General features: G+C 42.6%; 1 protein-coding gene across 2 annotated transcripts in view; it reads right to left on the reverse strand.

Moving 5' to 3' along the window:
- TMEM170B (transmembrane protein 170B) overlaps positions 1 to 18,119 on the reverse strand; it is a 47,256-nt gene extending 29,137 nt beyond the window's left edge. Inside the window, exons 1-3 of one of the 2 annotated variants that reach the window (XR_012644199.1) lie at positions 17,729 to 18,119; positions 6,416 to 6,586; positions 2,674 to 3,058 (exon numbers count right to left, since the gene is read on the reverse strand). Coding sequence is in view for 1 of the 2 variants with exons in the window: in XM_074985909.1 (XP_074842010.1) it covers positions 2,928 to 3,058; positions 6,416 to 6,586; positions 17,729 to 17,825 (399 nt within the window). In the remaining variant the exon portion in view is untranslated. Of the gene's footprint in view, positions 1 to 2,021; positions 3,059 to 6,415; positions 6,587 to 17,728 lie in introns of those variants that run through there. The other variant, XM_074985909.1, reaches the window with a different exon arrangement.
- Between the last annotated feature and the right edge of the window lie 7,365 nt (positions 18,120 to 25,484).

The following is a 25,484-nucleotide window of genomic DNA, read 5'->3' on the forward strand; positions in this document are numbered from 1 at the left end:
AAACACTTTACTGGCATCTCAACTGTGGTGAAAAGCACAGTTCATTCTTCGGTTAAGTTTTTATTTTCATTCCAACTTTGCAACTTAGTAATGGCCTCTTTTGCAGTCACTGGCTTCACATTATGAGACCAAAAAGCTCAAATTATCAGAAAAAAAGACTGTACTGTGAATAGAACAGAAAGTCAGAGTTAAGGTACCAAAAAAACCAACCCTGAAGTCAGAGATGCTGTTTTCCAGGATAAGCTAAAAAGTCTTGAAGTAACTGAAGTTACAAAACACTGTTTCAGGAAAAGAACTTTTTTGGATTCAGATAAAATATGGTTTCAGATTATGTCATGTCATAAGAATTCATTACTCCTTCTAGTACTTCTGTTGATTAAACCACTGCATCAAATAACCAAATGTTAGTAAAAGCAACATTAGAACAAGCAGTAGGGGGACAGTGAAATGATTTAAATTCCTTTCCCTAAAATCTTTTTCCAAGGCACATAAAATTAAAAGGAATATAATACTTTCAGCTATTTATACAAATAATTAAATTCAGTCAGCTGACTAACTGCAATCTGTTATTTTTTCATAAATTAAGATAATAGGGAGAAATTTAAATTATCTACAGATATGGAGGAACAATTCAATATTGCCTGGAAAATAGTCTGTCTACTAAACTGCATCATCTTTTTATGACAAAAAGTACCAGGGAAACAAAAAATTGTTTGCAAAAAATTAAGTGAACGATGAATTAATATTTGAAGTCATTCACAATAATCATGACACACTGGGTGTCTGTATGTCTGCTGAAAAGCAGATTCCAAGCCGAAATTCTTAAATGAACACTGTCAAAGTTTTTAAACTTTATTTTGATTTGTTCTCTATGTTTGAAAAGTCCGTGTATCTCTGTGTATTCTCCATATACACACACAGTGTTTTTTTAAAAAAAGGTATTAATACCCGCAGTCTACCAGTTATGAACAACAGATAAAAAATGTATATGGAGAAAAATAATGGTACAATTAATTTTAATGTGATGTGTTTTGAAGCGAGAGAAATAATTTGAGTCATCACTTTGACTGATCTTTTCGTAGTAGTGCAAGTACTGCTGTTTCAGGAGGCCTGCAATAATTTTGGGCATTAATGACAGCAACACTTCTGGTGCATGAGTTCTCCTTTCTAGGAACACATTTATTCAACCATTGGAAGTTTTTTGTTGGATATGAGTGATTCCCTCTTTCTACGCACAGACCTTCCTGCCCTTCTGAATTCTACATTCCTGTAATATTTTAAAAAGTTTCTATTCACTTCAAAAATTTGATACATGCACGTCACTATTTTGTTCCTTTTAAGCTAGAAGGAATGCAAGTCTAATGAAAGCGAAGTACCTGAAAACTCCACATCTCCTCCTCCTCCTCCTCAGGATAAAAAGGGATTCAGAAATGGGGAAGTACATGCATTACGCTAAGATCCCAGTTTTGATACTGATGAACCAGGTCTTAATGTTAAACTTATCTTTGTTCAGAAGAATACCTGCAAAATCTTGTATCTTTTTTCCTTCCTTTCAGTTTTATTTGTAGTTTCTTTACTTGTCTTTTTGTTCTTTTTCAGAAAGTAGATAAGGCCTTATTTTAAACATAAGGGCTGTGTCTAGACTAGCCCCCAACTTTGAAGGGGGCATGCTAATTAGGGTGTTGGAAAATTACTAATAAAGTGCTGCGCTGCATGTGCAGCACTTCATTAGGCTAAATCTCCCCCGTGGCAATGTCAAAGTGTCAAACTTCAAAGTACCAGCTTGCGTGTGGCCCTGGGTCAGCTGTGGGTACTTCGAAGTCCCTTTACTCCTCAAAATTCTGAGTACACTTTGAAGTACTCGCAGCTACATGCAAGCCGGCACTTCGAAGTTTGACACTTCAACATTGCCGCGGGGGAGATTTAGCCTAATGAAGTGCTGCTTATGCAGTACAGCACTTTATTAGTAATCTCACAACACCCTAATTAACATGCCCCCTTCGAAGTTGGGGGCTAGTCTAGGCACAGCTTAGATGTTTCAGAATTAAAGACTGTTTCTGGTTTTTAAATATAATTAAAATGAAGATTTAACTGCAACAAGTAACTTCTCTGACATCATGGTGGAAGCAACGTCTTTCCTTGAAGATAAGCAGTAAGTACTTTTTTTCCAAACAGTACATGAACACTTACATTTTGAGCAAAACAATTACAAGTAAAGGAATAATTTAAACTTCATCTGTGTATAATAGATTGTAGCTAGTTTGCCCTACACACAATGTGTGTGGTGATTTTTGGACTGATAAAATACCAAGTATGCAGAAATAAAATAATTAAATCTCTTTTATAGAGCTGGTAGATCTTCAGAGAATTGCTTCGCTAAAGATCTCCTACTTACATGCTAAACATGTTAAAATTTTATGAACAGAGTTGCTGCAGTCCATATATGCTGAATGGGGTAGGAGTCAGCTAAACAAATGCAAGTACTTTATAAGTGTACCTGAATCACTGTAGAATATATTCACAGCACTCATCTATTACTACAGTGTCAAATGTTCACACAATTAATAGTTAAAAAAAATAAACTTCAAGTTTGGCACGTCTCAATGCTTCAAAAATGTCCCTGTATTTTATCACAGCACAGTTAAGAACAATGATTCCATCACACATATTCACCTGATCGGCAGCTCTTCGAGGTACTTTATCTCCCAACTTCACACAAATTGCACCTTCCCTGTGACTGAGGCACATCAGGTGCAATATAACAGTATGGACATAAGAGGACAGTCTTCTCCCACTTGACTGAACTTCCATATTTGAAGTACACCTAGTGTACTAATTCACCTCAGCCGGCCACTGAAGCCACTTCCAGAAAACTTCTCCACAGACAGAAGGTTTCCTTATATCAACTGACAGTTTTCACAGAAGTCTCAAAGTGTAGCAAGAATCCTTGAAAATGAGATAATTAACGTCAATACTGTCTGTCCAACTCCAAATACCAGTGCTTCTAAAGGAGCCATGTTCTTCCCTGCTACTCTGTAAATACCAGCTACAGCTGCACCTAGAATCACAAGGGGATAAAAAAAGGAAAATTATTACACAAAGTTCTGCTTTGACTTTTTGTTTAAGACTATTAATACGTATTAAGACTTATCATGCTTGTGGCCAAGTTTCCCGTGGTCCAATAAAGTTTGTTTACAACCACCAGTACTGGCTGTCAGCGTTCTGTGCTGTTATTTAGCTCTAAATTTACCCCTAAAGGTCTGTTAAGAGCCTAGTATGCAGTGGAAATGTTGGTAATGCCGCTAGCCAACACTGACCTCATGTAGCTCAGCAAATTCTCTCGTTTGGCTCTGATCAGGTCCCACAGGAACTGGACTACAGAAATTCAAACTGAATTACATTACAAAGTAGGTTAAATTTAAACAAACCAGAAAAAAAAATGGAATACCTCCATTCACATAGCAACTTGCAATGCAGTAACAATGAAGAATGAAAAAAAAAAGATTCATGGTTATAGCCTATGTTCCTTGTAAGCTGTGCACTTGTGTGGCCAATCAGGAGAGATTAAAATGAGGCCCAGCGGATTAGCAGAGCACCTACAGCTAAGCTTTTTGTTTCTACTGGTGGTGCACATTCACACATGCCTCAATGCACAAAAATATTTATTCCACACAAGGACAGAAAAAATACAAACATGGATGGAAAAGATTAGACATAACAATGGCCACCCTCTGCTCTTCATAAGATAACTACACCCAGCTGTGCAGATTAAGCAGCCATTCTCTGGTATTTGCAAAACAGACAATACCCACTAATAAAATTATTTTGATATGCGAGTATCTTGATTAGCAGCTAGTGATGCAGAGTTCTAAGCCAGCCCTTGGAAAAGATGCAATAAAGGCTTGAGGATTTCAGAACTTCAGAAAACAGGGAAATCCATCATTTACAGAAAAACAAGTTTTGCTAACTTGTTATAACTTTTTTCATAAGAGAGCTGCCAACCAAACAAGAGTTACTCCTTGTTTTATAAGCAAATTAAGTGAATTGGTGCCAATAAAAAAAGATAACATTTTTAAGTTTTGATCCCAATACTACATCCCTTCAGCTTCAACTATTACAAGTTTGTTTAAAACGTATTAGCTAAGTGTGACCCACAGTAAGTGCCATCTTCATCAGTCTAAAAAATGGCAGTTCTGGAAAGGGAGGTAAACTACAATGGTATGAAATCTTTAAGACAGCCGAATCTAAATGCTTGCAATAATTATGGCTGCCAGTAATTTCCTGAATGGGGTTGCAGATTTCTATCAAGTATACGAACAAAGCATGCACACTTTTTGCAACTTTATTATATTGCCTTTACTGGACAGCAAAGTTTGAACTAGTGCCATCCTGAAACATGCCATTGTTGCATGGGACAGGGAGTATGTTGGGGAAAAAGAATGTTTGAGAAGCAGAGATGTCAAATGATTATTTTTTTAATCAGTTTTAATGTCACCACTAAACAAAAAAATTAAATTTATAACAAACATTTTGGATGTTTTTCTGCATTTTCAAATATGCAAGATACAAAGCGTACAGAGCTTTATATTGTTATTTTATTACAACTATTTGTATTTTAAAAAAGATAAACAAAAGAAAATACAATTTACAAGTTGAAGCATAATGGGGCACCTGAATGTTCAGCATGTCTGGCATGAAAGTAACTTGCAAAAATGGCTACAATAGTGCCATGTGAATGTCTGTTCTTACTTTCAGGTGACACTGTAAATAAGAAAGTAGCAATATCTACAGTAAATGTAAACAAATCTGTTGTGGTCATTGACTAAACAAGTAGTACTGATGCAACCTATAGACTCTCAAGTTTCTCTGCACTACTGGAATATTTATTTTATCTTCGTCAAAGTGCAATTATTTGAAAGAAAAATAATAAAAAGTGAGCCATATATATTTAGTATTGTGCTGTAATTGAAAAAACAAATATTTAAAATGTAAAAAAACAATCCAATATATTTGTCACACATTTAAATGGTTATTATTGCCTATCAGTGCAAGTAAACTTGGATTAATTGCAAGTAATTTGAATAGAGTTAATCTGTTTTGATTAATCACTTGAATTAGCAGTGATTGACAGCCCGATTTAACAGGCTTATACTTTTCAATAGTGACTATGAAGAACAGAACTATGTTGTCAAGGCTGTGGAATGCAACAAAGCGAGAAACATCACTCATTCTCTCAGCTGATATCCTGACCAATCTTTGGACGGTTTAATGGGGAAAAAAAAGGAATAAGGATGATGTTTTGCTTATGGCTGAGATAAGGAATCTATTAACTTAATTCTGGGTTCCTGCACTTTAACAGGAACCTTTGACTTTAGTTTATCCAATTTGTTACGAGATCTAGATCTAACTTATCCATCCTGCTGACGATACTGAAAACTTAGTTGAGATTAGTTCCTTATCTACTCTGTTCTACAAATTCACTTTAGTGTTGGAAATTGCTTATATGGGCATTGTTTTAATGAATGAAAACCAAACTTCTGCCCATTTACTGCCCCCCGGGGATGGGGGCTTTAATCCAACTGTTAGCCTTACGTGCATGACAATGTTACACTGAAATCAGTTTAGAAACTGATTTTGTTAATTTAGTTCCATATTCTTGCAGAGACTCTTATTTTGTTTGAAGAGTACCTTTTTGTTTTGCATACATTGGAAAGTAACTTGAGGTAAGCTAAATGAAAAATGCAGTCAAAATAAGTTCACAAAAGAGGGTTATCTACGTAACTAATTCACTTCTGAATTGCTTAACTGAGGCCATTCTCACATGGACAAAGACTCAGTTCCTTATTTGGGTCCATGGACTGAGTGATGAGTGAGTGGAGATGTTTTTTCTTTGGAAAAGAGGATTTCCTTTGTTGTCAGAGAGGCACTTGTCTACTTAGTCTGCATCAGTCTGTTCAGAAGTCTAACTGCTTCATGTCAGAGCATAGACTGCTTCAAAGTGGGAATCCAAGACACTGAGGTTATTGATGGCCTTAAGCATCAAGGAAGTAGGATGAGTAGCAGCCTCACTGTGGCAAGCCAAATGGAGAGGAATTTCTTCCCAAAACCAGAAATACTCAACACAGGACCCCAGGAGACTGCAAAGCTGTTGCTTCCAGTTTCAGTAAAGAATGGAATGAGATTCTTACCTACAGAGATCTCCCCATGGTTTCTAAATATGAAGAAACAGATGTGAGGAGTCCTCCTCTGACAATTCTGTACTGCTTTTATCTTTACTATGTAGAAGTGTTCTCACAGGAAAACTACATGACTAAGCTAACGAATTTGTATGAACAGTTACCAGATACATTAAGAAATAATGCTCTTTTGAAAACAAAATGTAAAACTATATGTAAAAATACCAAAATTGACTTACTGGTTATCATTGCTCCAGTTACAGAACCCAGAAATCCAATGCTGACCACAATGACAGAGATTAATCTCCCCTGCCTATGCCTCTGCAGCATCACAAACATTAACACTCCCACAGCACCATGGACAAAGAGAGACGAGAAGAGAGCCCACAGGAAAACCCAGTACCACATCTCTGAAAAGAAAGCAATCATAAAAGTTAATATTTCTGATGTGCTAATTATGCAGCAAAATGTTTAGAAATATGGCATATTTTTAAGAAACATTTTTATTTCAATCTCCAGAAGAAATACTGAAGATAGTGGTACCCACTCAAATGGCACTATACTAATTTAGCAGACCATCTTAAAGAAATAGCCACAATATATCCATTCCATGTAAAAACTGGGTCTACCTTCATGAGAAGAGAATATCTGAAGCAACCTGTTTCCTTTAAGCACTTTCTGAAAACAAATTTCATTACATTTTCATACTAACATACAGTATCTACAGTAAAACTATTCAACTGTTGCATGAAAAACAGCTTATTAAAATAATTAACATTAATAAAGAATCTTAAAAATGTAGGATTAGTGATGTAAGTAGGGAAAATAAGATGAAAGCTAACATCCTAGTTACCCATAAACTTAAATGGAAAGCTCTCATGAACAAATTAGCCCAAATGAGCTAAATTTTAACCACTTAAATAAAAAAGCTCATGTCTATAAAAGGACCAACATACAAATGACTTTTGTATTTCTAATTGCTTGTATGCAGCTAGTTGATAACATCAGTCTAGTAATTTCTACTGTTTCTTCAAAATATGCCTAAACTATGTTGTTACAGCTCGGTACCTATTAATACTTGTTTCCTAATGGTGTATTACGTGTGCTGGAATAAAAACAGATCCATCACGTAACTGTCAAACAAATGTTACTATCACCTTAAAAGTAAAGTAGTAGTAGTAGTAAGTATCAGTCAAGGTGCATGGGAGTAAGACAACTATTAACAAATCAGAGAGCCACTTAAAAATGTTCCCTTTCAGGCTAGTGCTGCATACCTCAAATCAACAGATCTGCTGACTCTTCAGGGGTGCTTATCCATCTCTTATTGGCGTGCTGAAATCTCTAGTTTTCCCCTCAACTTTTCAAAGGTAGTTATCAATTTAAAAAAAAAAATAGTGAGAAGTTGGGTATAGAATTAAGTATATCTTAAAATACTGTGAAAAAATTAATTACCAGAAAACTAGACAAGACTTATTGTACTTGTGGGGGGGGGGGGAGGGAGAAACCACCCACACAATATTGAATTGCTTTTACTGCTCACGAAAATGAGTTGTACCATATTACTGGTTTATTTTATATTAATATCAACAAAGTAAATGTCTTCACTATAATCCAGAGCAGCACGTATGTCAGATATCACGAAGCCTTCCTACAAAATAGGGAGCTAGTGTTCCATATGAGCTGCTGTAAAAACGTGTTCTGTCTTTAACAGAAATCATTGCAGATTGCCTATTTACAGTCATATCTATATTATAAAATCCAACCATTACTGATGCTGCATGCAGCTGAACCAGTGCTGAACACAATATAATAAGAAGCATAGCTAAGAACAAAACAAAACAACTAGCTGTTATGGGTAAAGCCTTTCACTACCATGCCCACACAAATGATTGGAATGAACATGAACACACATTCGAAGAAGAACAATCTCTTCTCTTGGGGCACTCAGGTATAAGTGGCCAGAGATGTGGCTGTTTGCTGTAGTAAGCTGGCTCCTGTGATGCTGCCAAGCCAAGTGTCAGCTCTTGTCAAGATTGCATGCATTAGCTCAGTGGTTCTCAACTAGGCATATACGTACCCCTGGTGGTATGCAGAACTCTTCCAGAGGGTACATTCACTCAGTGTTTCCTCAACCTTTTTATGACTAAAAAAATTGACTTATTTTATGTTCATCTAATTCTTTTTAATTTATCCTTTTTGAGCAATCATATTTCATATATCAAGTTTATTGCCTACAGGCAATTTCTTCCAACCAACTACAATTAAGTTGTTTAAACAAGTACATTTCAATGGCACAAAACAAAATTGTGTCTGAAAATTGTAGGTACTGGGTGTTTTTTCTTTTCTTTTTTGTAAGAAGGAGTAATTTATGAAAGAGGTTGTGAAACAATGCATTAGCTATTAACAAACTCAGCTGGTGACAAGATCTGTTCAGTTATGCGTTAGTGTTGATCAAAATACCTATTAGTTTTATAAGAATGTATTCAGTGATTAGGCTCTATAGAATATTTGTAAGTTACTGTAGGTGTTATTTATGGCTGCATTACTTGCAATAAGAAAATTATGAAAGCTCTGTTTTATACATTGAAAACTCACTATCAGTTTGTGAATGCAGATGAGAAGAGTGTTTCTCCTCATCCACCCACAAGGACTTCAAAATCAGAAGGACTAACAAGGAACATCGCAATATCAAGGACTGGTGAATGGCCACATCATGCCTTAGAAATGTCATATGCAAGGAAGCTCATTTTATGGACCTGGAGGCTGAACTAAAACAAAGCTACAGACAATTTTCCATTTCTTTGCTCTCAGAATTCTCTCAGGACCGAGACACTAAAATGAAGTCAGACACTCCAAGGGTTATCCCTGAGTCCATCATGAAAAACATTTAGAATTGATAGATTCTAAAGACCATCAAGACCATCACTTTTAGGATTTAAATTTCAACTTGTTTGTGTGTATATTGCTTGCTTTAAGCTACAAATGACTCACTTCTTTTTCCTAGTTAATAAGCAGTCTTTATTACAAGTTTGACCACAGCCATTGCCAGTCTCTGATGTAAGATCTGAAGTGCCAATTGATTTGGGGCAAGTCACTGATCTCTTAGGTTTGGAATCATCTTGAATTTTTCATTATTTTTAGTGCACGTGAACATTCATCACTAAGTCCAGCTGCCCTCAGTAGCAAGATAGACTAGAATGTCTCAGGGAACACTGGCTCCATGGTGAGACTATTACGAAATCGAGGACTTTGTATTCGTCACTGGCTTGATAAAATCTAATAATAGAACATACTACCCATTAGGGTGACTGCCCTTCTTTTAAGAGTCTGTCCTTAGATAGGCTCTTGTTACCATGAGCCACTTCCAGAGTTATAGCTGTCTCAAGCATGTTCTCATTTACTGATATTGCAAGATGTCCTGCTGAAGTAATATGCAACATGTCAGAGAATTGATGAGATTCATCCTGGAAACTTTCTTCTGGACTCTTGTGTCTTGACAAGTAACAACACAGCTCTTGGAAAGATTTTGTAATTATCAGGCTTCATGCTAATGAGTGTTGGAACTGAAGTCTCATCACACAACGAAGAAGAGATGTAAGCAAAAATATGCTCTTCATACTATGAATCCTCCTTTTGGCTATGCTACAAGAAATTCGAATTCATAAGAACTAGGTTAAAAAAATCAAATTTATTAAAAATTGAATTGTGTCCACAAATCTTCTTGAAATTAGACCCATTGTTTTTCTGTGTTGAGTTTCTGTGTTTCCATTGCCCTATGCAAATTCGACAGTGTGAGCAGTGCATTGTGGGTACCTATCCCACAGTGCCTTAGCCCCAGTTGCTTTTGGGTCTTTCATGTTAGAATCCCAGAATGCAAAGCCCTATCCCGCAATTCAGAGAGCCCAGTAACAGAATTCAGACCTCCTCCAAACCTTCCCGGGGTTCCCTGTGCCATATGTCCTCTGTGAACATGGTGTAGCAGACGACAGCTGTGCTATCAGCCCTGTCCACCCCAGCCTGGTTCCGTCAGCTGCACATCTGCTGTAGTGTTGGCAAAACAGTGGGCAGCTGTACCTTCAGCCCTCCCACAAACTCGCCTGGGTTCCTGTGCTGCATGTCCTCTGTGGACATTGGACATCCACTCCTGCCAGGTTCTGTCAACCGCGCATTAGGACCTTTATATTTTTACAGGCCAGGGTGCTGCAGAATTCAAATGCTAATTCAACCAAAAATTTGCGGGCTTCCTGTGCCTTCTTCCTGCGCACCTGAATGGAGGGTCACCACATAGCTTTGCGGGATACATACGGGACACTTCTAGAGACTAATAAATTCAATTTAAAGACATGGCACTTCCCCACTAGCCTTTACTCAAAATTTAAAATTAGAGATCGATACTATGGCATTCCAGTAATAATCAACATTTTGTTATTGGTATTAGGGATCCGTAATTTGAGCTAATGGTATTTACAGTGAAGACAATGATGGTTTAATATCAACCTATTGCCTTTAAATTTGATTTTATCTTGCAATGTAGATGCAGCCTTAGCGTCTTGTTACTAATATTACTCAGTTGGAAGGACTGCTGATTGGGTCACCTGCAATATTACCCACAGATACATGGATGAAGAGGCAGGCTTTATTCCGGCTAAAATTGTGTAGATGGTGCCCTCCTTTAAGGGCCACAGTACCCAGTAGGGTCAAAGGCGCTGATATAGATAGGCACTAGGAAGCTAGGGGATGGACACCATGGGGTCATGTTTCTTTTAAGCATCTAGACCTAGGGCATGCGCTGAACTCTCCCTGCTCTGAAAGAAAGATCAAATGGGCTAGGACTAGAGGAATTGATATCTCCCTGCTGCTAGCTGAGTCTGAGGAAGAGAAAGAATACTCTCTTCTCTCTCTAAATGTGAAGTGGTGCTAGATGGAGTTCCAGGTAAGGCCACACTGTATACCTGAAAAATAGCATCAATAAGCTGAACTCTACACTGGCGTACCTACAATAACCTTTGCGTCAAAGCTGCACAGGACCATCACCACAGGATTTGATATCGGGTCACTTCTGAAGCAGAGAGCCAGGAACCTGTCTCTTGATAAATCGGGAATGAGTCAGCTTTGTGAACTCTATCATCTTTTGTGCCACACACACTCTAAGAAACTGAGAAACCACCTGATCAGCATCCTGTACAGTAAACAGGAAAACATCCAAAAAGGACTCTGAAATCTGGACACCCTCATAAAAAAAACCTTCCACACAAACCTCCACATGGCTGGACTTTCCTAAAACAAGAGAGGAGATTTACCATGCACATTTCTCTTCTCTGGAGAAGAAAAGACTGTAAACTAGCCAAACTCCTACTTTCCACATGGGTTCACAATAGTGGTACCCTTAACTCACCCAGCAATATTGTCAATCTGTCCAACTACACACTCAGCCCAGCAGAAGAATCTGCCCTTTCTCGGAGACTCTCTTTTTGCCCCACCACCCCCACAAACTTGATTCAGTTCTGTGGGGATCTGGAAGCCTACTTTCGCTGTCTCCGACTCAAGGAATACTTGCAACCCAACACTGAACAGCACACTGATCCACAGGTACCCTCCCACCTACAGTACAAAAAAAAGAATTCCTCATGGACTTCCCTGACAGTCGAAATGGCAAACTGGACCTATCCACAGATTGCATCCACTGAGGCACACAGGCAGAAATTGTGGAAAAGTGGCATCGCTTATCCCACAACCTCAGCTGTGCAGAATGCAACGCCGTCAACAGCCTCAGAAACAACTTTGACATTGTCATCCAAGAGGCCAACAAAGGAGGTACTGTTGTCATCACGAATAGGACTGACTACCAAAAGGAGGCTGTCAGGCAACACTCCAATACCACATTCTACAAGCCACTATCCCAGGATCCCACTGAGGAACACACAAAGAAACTACAGCATCTGCTCAAGACCCACCCTTTAAGAACACAGGAACAAATCCACACAGACACACACCTTGAACCCAAACCAAGTTTATTCTACCTTCTATCCAAGATCCATAAACCTGGGAATCCCAGATGCCCCCTCATCTCAGACACTGGCACTCTAACTACGGGACTGTCTGGATATGTGGACTCTGTTCTCAGACCTTATGCTACCAGCACTCCCAGCTTTCCTCAAGATACCACCAACTTCCTTAGGAAACATCAATTCATTGGTGACCTCCCTGAAAACACCATCCTGACCACCATAGATGTAGAGGCCCTTTACACCAATATCCCACATGAAGATGGACTTCAGGCTGTTAGGCCCCGCAGTATGCCAACATTTTTATGGCTGACCTGGAACAATGCTTCCTTAGTTCTCATCCCTTAGAGCCCCTCCTCTACATGCGTTACACTGATGACATCATCATCTGGACCCATGGGAAGGAAGCCTTTGAGGAGTTCTACTGTGAGGAGTTTCCACCCCATCATCAACAGATTGACAGAGTCAGACAGGTAATCAGAAGTCACCTGCTACAAGACAGGCCACACCAGGAAAATAAGAGAACACCGCTGGCCATCACATCCAGCCCTCAGTTAAAGCCTCTCCAGCGCATCATCAGTGATCTGCAATTCATCCTGGACAACGATCCTTCACTCTCACAGACCTTGGGAGGCAGGCCTGTCCTTGCCTACAGACAGCCTGCCAACCTTAAACAAATTCTCACCAGCAACTACGGACCACGACACAGTAATTCTAAACCTGGAACCAATCCCTGAAACAAACTTCACTGCCAACTCTGCTCATATATCTACACCAGCGATATCATCACAGGACCTAAGATTAACCACACCATCGGAGCTCTTTCACCTGCACATCTACTAATATAATATATGCCATCATGTGCCAGCAATGCCCCACTGCAATTTACATTGGCCAAATTGGACAGTCTCTACATAAAAGCATAAATGGACATAAATCAGACATGAGGAATGGTAACACACAAAAGCCTGCACGAGAATGCTTCAATCTCCCTGGACACTCAGTAAACAGATTTAAAAGTGGCAGTCCTACAACAAAAAAAAAAAACCTTGAAAATAAAATGGAGAAAAATCTCTGAGCTACAATTCATTTGCAAATTAACGTGATTTTTCCACAATGTGAAGCTGCTGGGCTGTCAGCTTGCCTAACTGCCTGAAGCTGCTGGCAGCCAGGCAAGCTAAGAGCCCCTTCCCCTTGCCTTCCCAGAGCAGTGATAGATACTCCCCTGGGAAGGTAGGGGGAAGGCTTTTAGCTCACCTAGTTGCCTGCCCCTGTCTGGCTCTGTCAATCTGTTTCTTCGCTTCCTTAGGTGGGTATTGTAGTTTGAGGAAAGCTTGGTAAAGGTCTTGTAGATGTTTATCTCTGTCTGATGGATTGAAGCAAATACAGTTGTACCTTAGCGCCTGGCTGTGTACAATGGTTTGTGTAGTGTGCCCTGCATAGAAGCTGGAGGTGTGTAGATAAGCATAGCAGTCCGTGGGTTTTCAGTATAGGTTGGTAGTTATGTGACTATCACTTATTTGTACAGTGGTGTCCAAGAAGTAGATCTCTTGTGTGGACTGGTCCAGGCTGGGGTTGATGATGGGGTGGAAATCACGGTAGAACTCCTCAAGTGCTTCCTTCCCATGGGTCCAGATGATGAAGATGTCATTAGTATAGTGCATGTAGAAGAGGGGCTCTAAGGGATGAGAACTAAGGAAGCATTGTTCCAGGTCAGCCATAAAGATGTTGGCATACTGTGGGACCTAACAGCTTGAAGTCCATCTTCATGTGGGATATTGCCCCTCCTGCTCCTGGCCACAGCTCCCTGGCTCCCATACTCTTTGGTCCAGATAACAGAGTAGCCGATTTCAGAGGTACAACCTGTACTTGTATTCAGGCTTGGAAGTCTTGAAAAATTTACTTGACGCACAGTATTCCAAGGGGGAAAAAACAACCCAAAAAACTATTTATTACTCTTCTCTCAAAAATCATGCCCCAGAGATATATAGAAACTAGAGAAATATTGCTTATATACCGTGTTTGACTGTCAATCAACTTCTCAATTTGCTTTATTTAAAAGCATCTTTTATGACTTTTTACTTCCTCACTTTAAACTTCCTTGATCTTTCCTACCGTAAGTCCTGGCTCATAGAATCATAACACACTAGAACTGGAAGGGACCTTGAGAGGTCATCAAGTCCAGTCCCCTGTCCTCATAGCACGACCAAGTACCATCTAGACCAGGGGTCTGCAACTGAAATAGTGAGAAGAGCCATTTTTTTTTCAAATTCAGTTACAAAATCCATAACTCAAGAGCAACAATACATGCAAATATGAGACAGTCCTTAATAAATAACATCACACTGTATGCTTTGCCACCCCTATTTTAAGAACAGCACACACAATTTGTACCAGTTAGAAAGCTGTTACCCCCATTTACAGACTTTACCTGCCTCAGCCCCCAAATCTGCCCCCATCCCCAAGCGTTACCCTCATCCCACAAACCTGCTCCCTGATCCCAGGCTTAACCCCTCTGAGCCCCACTCTCCATCACCTGAATTAACTTGACTCAGAACATGCAGCTCCTCCCCACTGCCTCCTTCTCAGTGCAGTTGTGGGGCTCTGGCAGGGGCAAGGATGGCCACTCCACCCCTTAAGCTCTTCTGCTGTCTTAGACTCCCCACCTCCCCCGGACACGTGCAGCTCCGGAGGCTGCTGCCACTTCAACAAAAAACAAAAATTCAGTTGGTTTAACAGCGTGCAACAGATTTTAGTTTTTTAAGTGGCAGCAGCCTCTAGAGCTGCAAGAGGAGTCAGTGGCAGCAGCGCTCAGAGTCACAAGAGTGTCCTAAAAGAGCTGCAGGTTGCCAAACCCTGATCTAGACTGTCCCTGATGGATGTCTGTCTAACCTGCTCTTAAATATCTCCAGTGACGGCAATTCCACAACCTCCCTAGGCTATTTATTCCAGTGTTTAACCACCCTGACAGTTAGGAAGTTTTACCTAATGTCCAACCTAAATTTCCCTTGCTGCAATTTAAGCCCCTCACTCCTTGTCCTATTCTCAGAGGCCAAGAACAATTTTTCTCTCTCCTCCTTGTAACAACCTCTTATGTCCCCTCCATTCCAAACTAAACAAGCCGCATTTTTTCAGTCTTTCCTCACAGCTCATGTTCTCTAGACCTTTAATCATTCTTGCTGCTCTTCTCTGGATCTTCTCCAATTTCTCCACATCTTTCATGAAATGTGGTGCCCAAAATTTGATACAATACTCCAACTGAAGCCTAATCAGTGCAGAATAGGGCAGAATGACTTCTCATGTCTTGCTTATAATAGTCCTGTTAATGCATCCCAGAAGCATGTTTGCTTTTATTTATTTATTTTTTGCAACAGCATAACACTGTTGATTCTCATTTGGCTTGTACTCCACTATGACCCCTAGATCCCTTTTTGCAGTACTCCTTGATAGACAGTTGCTTCCTATTCTGTATGGCTCTGGCCACACTTGGCCAAAATTTCAAAATGGCCATGCTAATGGCCAAATCGAATACTAATGAGGCGCTGAAATGAATATACAATGCCTTATTAGCATGCTGCCAGCCGCAGCACTTTGAAAGTGCCATGTTTTGCTCACACACGGCTTGGCTGCACGGGGCTCCTTTCCGAAATCCCCTTATTCCCAATAGGGGATTTCAAAGTCTGCAGAGTCCTTTCAAAAAGAACCCCCATGTAGCCGAGCCACACGCGAGCTAAACACAGCACCTTCAAAGTGCTGCTACCAACAACATGTTAATGAGGTGCTGAATATTCATTTCAGTGCTGCATTAACATTCTTCAATTTGACCATTAGCATGGTCATTTCGAAATTTTGTCCAAGTGTAGCCACAGCCTGTGTGTGAAACTGATTGTACCTTCCTAAGTGCAGTACTTTGCATTTGTCCTTATTAAACTTCATCCTGTTTACCTCAGACAATTTCTCCAGTTTGTCCAGGTCATATTCAATTATGACCCTATCCTCCAAAGCAGTTGCAACCCTTCCCAGCTTGGTTATCATCCGCAAATTTATTAACCTTACTCTCTTTGCCAATATCTAAAACACTGGTGAAGATATTGAACAAAACCACTCACAAAACAGAACCCCTGCTGAACCCCACTTGGTATGAACCATTAATAACTACCTTGTGAGAATGGTTATCCAGCCAGTTGTGCACCCACCTTGTTGTAACCCCAACTAAGTTGTATTTGCCCGGTTATTGATAAGATCTCGTGAGATCATATTAACTACCTTGCTAAAGTCAAGGCATACAACATCCATTCCTTATCCGCACGACTTGTTATCCTATCAAACAAGACTATCAGATGGGTTTGGCATGATTTGTTCTTTACAAATCCATGCTAACTTATCTATTATTGTATTTTCTTCCAACAGCAAACAGATTTTTCTACATTTGCATTCATATTTTACGATAATAAATCCTCAATTTTAAAAGAAAAACACATATAGTAAAAGTTTTTTGTTTTTTTTTTTAAATCAAGCACCCCCTGGGGAACCAGCCCTGATGCCACTGGCAGGTCTGCTGGCCCTACAGCGTGCCAGTTAACAGAAGGTGCCTGTTATTTGGATGCTAGATAACCAAGCTTTTACTGCATCTAGGACCTCAAGCCATAACTACATCCATGGGAAACAGTGAACGGGGAGAGAAGCAGACAATCAACTTCAAAACCAGATCACTAGTATTTCTCCCTCTGTACTAGATAATGTGCTTTACAGCAGAAATCCAGACTCCATTTAGTTCAGCACACCCTTAGTCCAACCCTACTTATATATGAAGTCCTTTTCCAATACCACCTCCAAAACTACTTGCATCAAGACCCTTTTAAACAGAAACACAACAACTAATGTATCCCGATGTCCTATGCAAACTGAGTGATACTGTGCTCTTCAGTATCCAAGTCACATTAATGGGCAGAGTCCAGCAGAATGCCCAAGTCCAGCATTTGTGGTAGTTCCAGGGTTCCCTGCAAAAGTTTTGTTAGCATAGACAGCCCAGTAGATTTTCTTTTAGTCCCAAATCAAACTCCATAGTACTACACGAGGCCCACCTTCCCCAGATTACTTTGTCAGTCAGCAGTCTCAGCAGAGTCTCTGAACAGGGGATCTCCTCTCCCCAGTCCACCAGCTACTGACCTGTCCTCTTCCCTTCACACTACCATTTTCTCACCCTGACAGCAAGCTCACGTGCAGCGAGTGACAGTTTAATGCCTCTCCACACCTCCATCAACCCTTCCCGGCTCGGTCCCCCACCACCACACCCGGTCCCGTTTTCTCTCCCCTGGCGGAGAGGGGAAGGAGCTCCTCCCCGCCTGCCCTCGCTCACCCGAGAGGCGGCAAAGAGCGAGACACGTACCCAGCTCTGACTGCGGCACCTACGGGCGCTCTGCCTCTGCCCCATCTCCGACTCAAGCCCTTGGCTCTGGGTCACGTCGCGCCCCAGCTAGAGCCACATGCCCAGTGACCCCGCACCGCACCGCACCGCACCGCACCCCCCGGCTGGGCGCTGCGTACCAGTGAGGCTCCGCAGCACGGTGCCGTGCGCCCACAGACTCAGCACTTGCTGCACCGACAGGTTGATCATCGAGTTGTCTCCCGCTTCCGCCTTCATCTTCCCCGGGGGTCTCGCCGCCCCCTCCGCTGCTCCTCGCCCGCCCGCGGGGACAGGGGGGAAGCCGGGCTCCTCCTGCGCCCAGGCGGCGGCGGCGGGCCGGAGGGGGCGGCGGCGAGCGGGCGGCGATGGAGAAGGGGCCGGGGCGGGAGGACTCCAAGGCGGCGGCAGCCTCCCGGCTGCGGGGGAGACATTGAGGCCGAGTGGGGGGCGTGGCGGAGGCCGCGGGGCTCAAGGGCCGGGCACGGGCCGCCGGGGCTCCGAGCCGCTGCGAGGGGCCGAGAGGCGGCAGGGCCCCGCCTTCCTCCTCAGCATCGCCTCAGCAGCCAGCATCACCTGAGGGGGGAGGGGCGCGCACAGACCAACCGCCGCCCGAGCTCCCTCCGTCCAGCCGCTCCAAACGCGCCTGCGCCGCGCGCGCGCCGCCCCCTGCAATGCGCGAGCCGGCGTCAGCGAGGGGCGCTCGTGCTGCTGACTCAACGCTGGCGGGGGTCGGGGAGGAAGCCTTTGCGCAGGCGTCGCTCGCTCTCTCGCCCAGCCGGTAGCGCTTTCTCCTCAGCCGATGCCTACTGTGGCTGCTGCCTGGGTGGTATAGCGCGCGGTTGGGTTTCCTTGCACGTGTGTGAGCGCCTGTGCTTAGCCCTGGAGCACCTACGTACCCGTGCACGGGCAGGTCTTCCAGCTGTCACCACAGGCCTGCGTTGTTGCAGCCCCTGGCTTTAAGTGTTTCCCATGGTGTACTAGACAGGGTTTCCAACTTGGTTTAAAGGCACTCCCTGTCCTTAAGTTTGTGCCTGTGCCTCTGCCACCACTCCTACGGTAACAAGAAGAAGTCCTATGACACCTTATGCATAAACTTTCATGGGCAAATACCCACTTCATCAGATGAATGAGGTGTGGCGGGGGGATCCCAGTAAAAGGGAGGGCCAGAGCTGACAAGGTCTATTCAGTCAAGGTGGAGTATGTCAAGTATGTATCAAAAGGAAAAAACAGTAAGTCAAGTAAGTCAAGTATGTATCAAAAGGAAAAAACAAGGTAGATCAGATGGGGGATGTGGCCCACTGTCAGAGTCTGATATGGAGATGTTAACACCCAGTGCAGAGAAACTGCTTTTGTAAGGGGCTGGGAGTAGCTGGCTGCTTACAAAAGCAGCTTCTCTGCCCTGGGTGTTCACATCTCCCCATTAGACTCTGACAAAGGGCCACTTCCCCCTTTCTGATCTGACTTGTTTTTTCCTCTTTTGATACACAGTACTCATAATGGGCCATTTCCACCTTGACTGAATAGACCTTGTCAGCCCTGGCCCTCCCTCTTACTGGGACCCCACTCTTTAAATGCCAATCTGAACCCCCCCCACACACACAACTCATGCATCTGAAGTGAGTATTTGCCCACAAAAGCTTATGCTCCAAATACCTGTTAGTCTATAAGGTGCCACAGGACTTGTTCTCAAAGGTACAGACTAACACAGCTACCCCTCTGATACTTGCCATTCCTATGGTAGAGGAAGCCAGCTAGCCTCAGTGCTGCCATCCTGGTGCCCACACACCTGTCCCATCACTGGGGTTATGGTGTGGGGATACCAGCCACACTGAAGAGTAACCGCATTACAACTCATGACTAGCCTCATGTTGAAGCCCTAGCAAAGTGCCCATAAGAGCATCCAGGGCTCAGCTTTGCATAGCACTCAGCTTTCCAGAAGGGCAATTACATTTTTATCTTAAAATGAAAAAATGCAATGTCATGCTGGCATAAAAGTAACTTGTTCATCAACAGAAACGCATGACAATTAACGTGGCACAAGTCTTCTGCAGTTACTTAGTTTGTTCATTTTGAGTCCATTTTTATCCTATACAGTGTTGTAGCCAGACAAAATCTCCCCAGTACAGACCAGCTTTTGCCTCCCCTCTAAGGTGCCTCAGGGCACACAGGGCACTGAACAGCAGTTAAACAGCACAGTCTTTGATGCCTTCCTAAAGGGGCCCAGATGTGCTGGCTCATCGTGACCCTGAGCAACTGAAAACACAGATAGAGGGCTAGCAGGCTAACTGTTAACGAAGGGCCTCAGAGAACTGCCCTTGGCTGGTACTGATAAAGTGATGCACCCACACAGCCATCCCAGGAGAGAAATCCCCAACCAAGTAAAAGAATGTCCTGTACTTCAAAATTCTTTATTTCCTGTCTTACAAGTGCAAATTAAGTAAGAATTGCCCTTGTAAAAACTGGCATCACAAAAGAGAGACCAGTACGATCTGGCACCATAGATAAGAAAGAGAATACGTGATCCAAGGGGTATAAAGATGGGCCCAGCAGCACTCTGACTCTGAGTGCATTCCCACCAACTACATGTTGGTCGGGTCAGGTGATGGCCTCCCGAGGTCCGCAACTGGGGACGCCCAACCTCGTATTCGTCTTTCCGCGGAATCGAGTGACCGATCCTGGCTTGGCTACGCTGGTATCGAGAGACGCAAGGAGGGTAAGATGTACCCACATTAAGGTCTCCTTTTGGTGTACACAGTTAAAGAATTAGAGCTCTATAGATAGATGTTGTTGTATTAAGATGTTGTTGTATTGGATTGTAAAGTAACCTGTTAACACCTGTACTCTGCTAGCATATAAGAAGTAGACAATAGCCTTTTGTAACCGCACGCTTATAACTGTAGCTTAATAAACTTGTAACCAGTTAAGATCTAAGCCTGACTGCTGTTACTCTTTGTCACTGCAACACAGCCAGCACAATCAAAAGAACTTTAACCGTTTGGTTACCACAGCCTGGCCATAGGTGAGAGTACTGAGAGCCTAGCGTAGAGTTGTGCCGCCTCCACGGGGCAGACTCCTGGGGCGCCCGTCAGTCAGTCCTGGCTGCCTGCTGCAAAGGGACAGTGCGTCCTAGCAGTTAAAGTCTCGGGTGTGGAAAGGCTCTTAGTGCTACCATTGGGGCACCTGTCAGTCAATCCTGGCTGCCCGCTGCGAAGGAGCTCCCTGCTCTAGCAGTAAAAGACTTGGGTGTTTAGGACCCTGGGGCATCCATCAGCCTTGCCCAGGCTGCCCGCTGTGAAGGAGCCCTGCGCTCTAGCAGTTAAAGACTCAGATGGTAACAAGGGCATAGTTGGTACCTCACCGCACATTACCCGGCCACTGGCTAACAAGTGTTCACCATCACTAAACTATGCAATGCAAGAATAAAATTCACAAAAGAAAGATGTCTCCTTGTACATTTCTGCAATAGAAACACTGATACTCAAAATAGAACCACCTCTGATGTGTCTGTGGCACTAACACACAGATGATTAGCCTGTAGTCTCAAACTGTTCCTTATGCCATATGCTTGGAGTGCAGGGAAGATTCTTTTTGAGTCAGGCTTCAGGGCCAGAAGGCACCACCATGATCACCTAGTCTGACCTTCTGCATATTGTAGATCACAGAACCTGCTCCAACAAAACAAAGCAGCAGAAATGTAGCACTTTAAAGACTAACAAAATGCTTTATTCAGTGATGCGCTTTCATGGGACACACCCACTTCTTCAGATGAATTTTATTTCCAATACAGACTGACATTTATAAGTTTAGAGGACTGGAAAAAGGAAGAGAAGCAGTCCTTGTAATGTGTGAGGTAGATGATGTCTCCGTTCATACCATGTCTTAATGTGTCAAATTTGAATATGTACTCCAACTCACAAATCTCTCGCTCTAATCTGTTGTTAAATTCTCTATGTTCCAGGACACTGTAATAGATCCTTAACCTCTGGCTCAGTTACTGAAGTCTTTCAATAATGATTTAAAGTCTTCAGCTATGTTTACACTGGCCAGTTTTGCTGGCAAAACCCTGGTTTTGTCAACAAAACTCATGGAGCCTGCCCACACAAAATGGTATTTGTTGACAGTACCTCAACAAAGCAAAGCACTTTTTCCAGCAGTGAACACTGCTGTCAACAGATTTTGTCAACAAAATAGTTCTGTAAATGCCCCCAGGAGGCCATCTCTCAACAGACAGGGCATCCACAACAATGGACAGCCCTGTCTGCTGTGCTTCCAGGTGCCTGTTTTGTCAGGAGAGCAGCCAGGCAGTCCGGCTGCTCTGTCGACAGAGTGGAGCACTTGCCCAGTTTGCTTCTGTGTGTGGTCACACTCTACCAACAGAAGTTTTGTTGGGAAATCTCTTCTCACAGTGACTTCTCTTAACAGAGCGCTGTAGAGTAACCATAGACTTCAAGTTAGAGAATGCACCATTTATACTAGTTTAAATCTATAAGTGACCCATGCCTTATGGTACAGAGGAAGGCAAAACAAACAAACAAGGAAAATAGGGTCTTTGCTGATCTGATCCAGGAGAACTGGCCCCAAATATGGTGAATAAGATTGAGCAGACAGACACCCGGACAATAATTCTTTGAAGTAACTTGGATTCCTCTCCATCTAACATCCCATCCACAGCCATCGGCTGTTTCCTACTTGTGGCTTCAGGCTGACTGACTACCATTATACTTATACCTTAGTACTGGAAGGGACCTTGAAAGGTCATCAAATCCAGGTCTTTGCCCTCACAGCAGGACCTATCACCATTCTTGATTTTTTTTTAAATCTAAACTGCCGTTAACCTTTGAAAGGCCCCCTCAAGGACTGAAATACAGCCCTGGGCTTACAGACTTCCTGCTGCCAAGGCAGCTAGGGAACTAGCTTCCTGGCCGAGAATTTTTTTAAAAATTTCATTTTGACTCATCTCAAATGGAATTTTTTGAAGATGTCCATTCCAATGCTCTAACCACAAAACTATTCTCCCTTGCCCCACCCCGTTGTTAATAGTCACCATTTCCTCCATAAGCCTGTCAACCTTAGTATTGAATCCAGCTACATTTTTTGCCCTTAGTAACCTCTTTAGAAGGCTGTTCCAGAAGTTCACTCCTCTGATGCTTAGAAAACTTTGTCTAATTTTAAATTTAACATGGTTGGAGACAATATTCATTTGTTCTTGTATCAATGTTGGTCCTTAACAGGGAAGGAGAGGAATTATTTAACTATTTGTCCCTCTGATGTATTTAAAAAGGGTATGAAATGGAGCTGTGCAGTAACTGGAATTTCCATCTGACAGAACAAAATTGTGTTTTAAAAAATCCTAGTGAAATGGACTTCTTCAAAAATTGCATTTGAGATGAGTTAAAATGAAATTTTTCAAAGAATTCTGGACCAGTGAGCTAGTTCCCTAGCAGCCTTGGTAGCAGGAAGTCGCACAGCTAGGGAACCCATGGGACTACCAGGTGGACAGTGCAGAGAGCTAGTGGCCAGGGAGCTAGGGAGCCCATTAGAAACCAGACCGGCTGGCTGCCTATCTAAAAGTTTAGACAGGATAGAGGTGATCCTGTAAAATATTTTCATTATGTTGAAACAGCATTTTCCCATGGGAAAATTGTTCTGTCATAAAATTACCAACTAGCTTTAGTGTGAAATGGATGCCACCTACTGAGAGCCAAACACATTAATGAAGCCGTCCAAATCTTGAAGCTGATCCAGGGGGAGTCTTCAGTGTTGTTTATTTCAGAAGTGAAACAACAGAGAAGCCCAGTCACTGTGCCAAAGTAGCTCCTAAGGTTGAGGAAGAACCCACAGGAGAAGGCCATGAACATTCACAAGTTAGCTTTATTAACCCTACTCCTCCTCCTTGTGATAGCCATGTCAGAGAATTAACACCAGGCTCCACTCTATCCCAATACCTGGAACCAGAGGAATCACATTATATTAGGCGTGAAAGGATGGTGAGTTAGTCAGATGCCACCTGCTAAGACTCATCTGCACAGTTTTGCTTGTCAACACCGCTCATCTGTGCAATCTTCTTTCTCCCCCATCTCATTGTTCTCTTCTTATCACTTGACCACTATGGCATCTACATGATTTTCACCTTTCCTCCTCATAAACACTACTGATACCCACCTTGCTTTGCTGCACTGAGATCAATCAGATAAAGTAGAGCTCTGTGTACCTTGAAAGCTTGTCTATTTCACCATCAGTAGTAGGTCCAGTAAAAAGTATTGCCTCCCCAACCTTGTTATAGTGGTAACCCTAACTGTACAGAAAAAGTTTCCGGCTTCTTGTATTGTGTTTTGAACAAGCAGAAGGAGATGTCAAAACTTAGTTTCGAAGATCCAGGTGGAATAAACCTCTCTGGTAGAAGGAATATAGAAAAAAATGTACTTAAATTCTCATGTATTTTGTAATTGAACAAACTGCGCACTCACTTACTGAGTTTAAAGCACCAATAATAAGCTTTTCCAAGAGAGCAATACTAAAAGTGAATATAAAGTTATCAATAGGAAAGGCAAACTTTCCCATCTTCTTCAGACACGTAAGTGCATCTCTTATGCATTGTCACTTAAACCGACAGTATAAACCCAAAGATAAACATCTATAAGGAGTTCAGCAGAAAAATAAGGCTGATGCTACAATTTGTCCAGAAAACTTATTCTAACAAAGTATGGTTCCATTTGAGACTTTCTTACAAAGAACAAGAACAGGACCCTAAGCAAAGGAATACACACACCTTGATTAGCTAACTGAGGCGCATCAACAAAAAAAATCCTACCAAACCAGAATATTATTGGAGTGAATTGTGCTTATTTTTAGGATTGGTCAAATACTGCAAAATATTTTTTATAGTTTTGAAACAAATTCATTTTTACTTGGTTGGCATCCTATTTATGTTCACATTTCACAAATACTCTATCAAGCAATTTTATGGGACAGGAATGTTTTCTCAAACACCAAAGCCATGTCTACATTTGCAAGTATATTTGGAAAATCTGACCCTCTTTCGAAAGAGCCCACGGAGTGCTGACAAACACAAAACACACTCTTTCCAAAGTGAATTGAAAGAACACAGCACTGCTTTTGAAAGCATGCCTCTGGTCCTGTAATAGGAAGATAATCCTCTTCCAAAAGAGTCTTTTGAATGAAAATGTGTGTAGATGCTCCACAGGCCATTCTTTTGAAAGAGGAGTCCACCATGGTGCTGGCCAGCTGGGCTGTGGAGATTCCCTGGCTAGTGGCAGCAGAGCGCTATACTCCCTGTGTCTGGCTGTGTTTAAAGATCCATGGACCCAGAAATTCCATAGCAGGAAGCTGAGAGCCTGCTAGCAGCAAAGGCACGAGCTGCTTGGAGCACACCCTCACAGCCACCACCAGAACATCTCTAAACAGCAATGGCCAGCAGCCAGCCACCTCAGGAGCTCCAGGACCACCCTTCACAGCCCTCACAGGACCCTGGACAGCTCCCGCAAAAATGGGCACCCTTTTGGACTGAGCCAAAGTTCAGTGAACTTCTTGGGCTGCGGAAGGAAGAAGAGGTCCTGCAGGAGATCGGTGGCAAGTGGCAGAATGTGGCCACCTTCACCCACCTTGCTACTGGACTGACCACACAGGGACACCCTGCCTGCACCCAGGAGCAGGTCAGGAGCAAGGTGAAGGAGCTCTGGCAGGGCTACGCTCAGGCCCATGACGCAGCCAGCTGGTTGGGGCAGATCCCACAACCTGGCCCTTCTATCGAGAGTCCTGGAGACTTCTGGGGCTTCAGGACACCTTGCCACTACCCCGTGTTCCGGACACTGCGACAGACAAGGGTGTGGTCAGGGAGGCCAGTGTACGGCCACATCAGTCAGGGCTGCAGGAGTT

The sequence above is a fragment of the Carettochelys insculpta genome, chromosome 2 (genome assembly GCF_033958435.1).
Source record: "Carettochelys insculpta isolate YL-2023 chromosome 2, ASM3395843v1, whole genome shotgun sequence".
Lineage (NCBI taxonomy): Eukaryota > Metazoa > Chordata > Testudines > Carettochelyidae > Carettochelys > Carettochelys insculpta.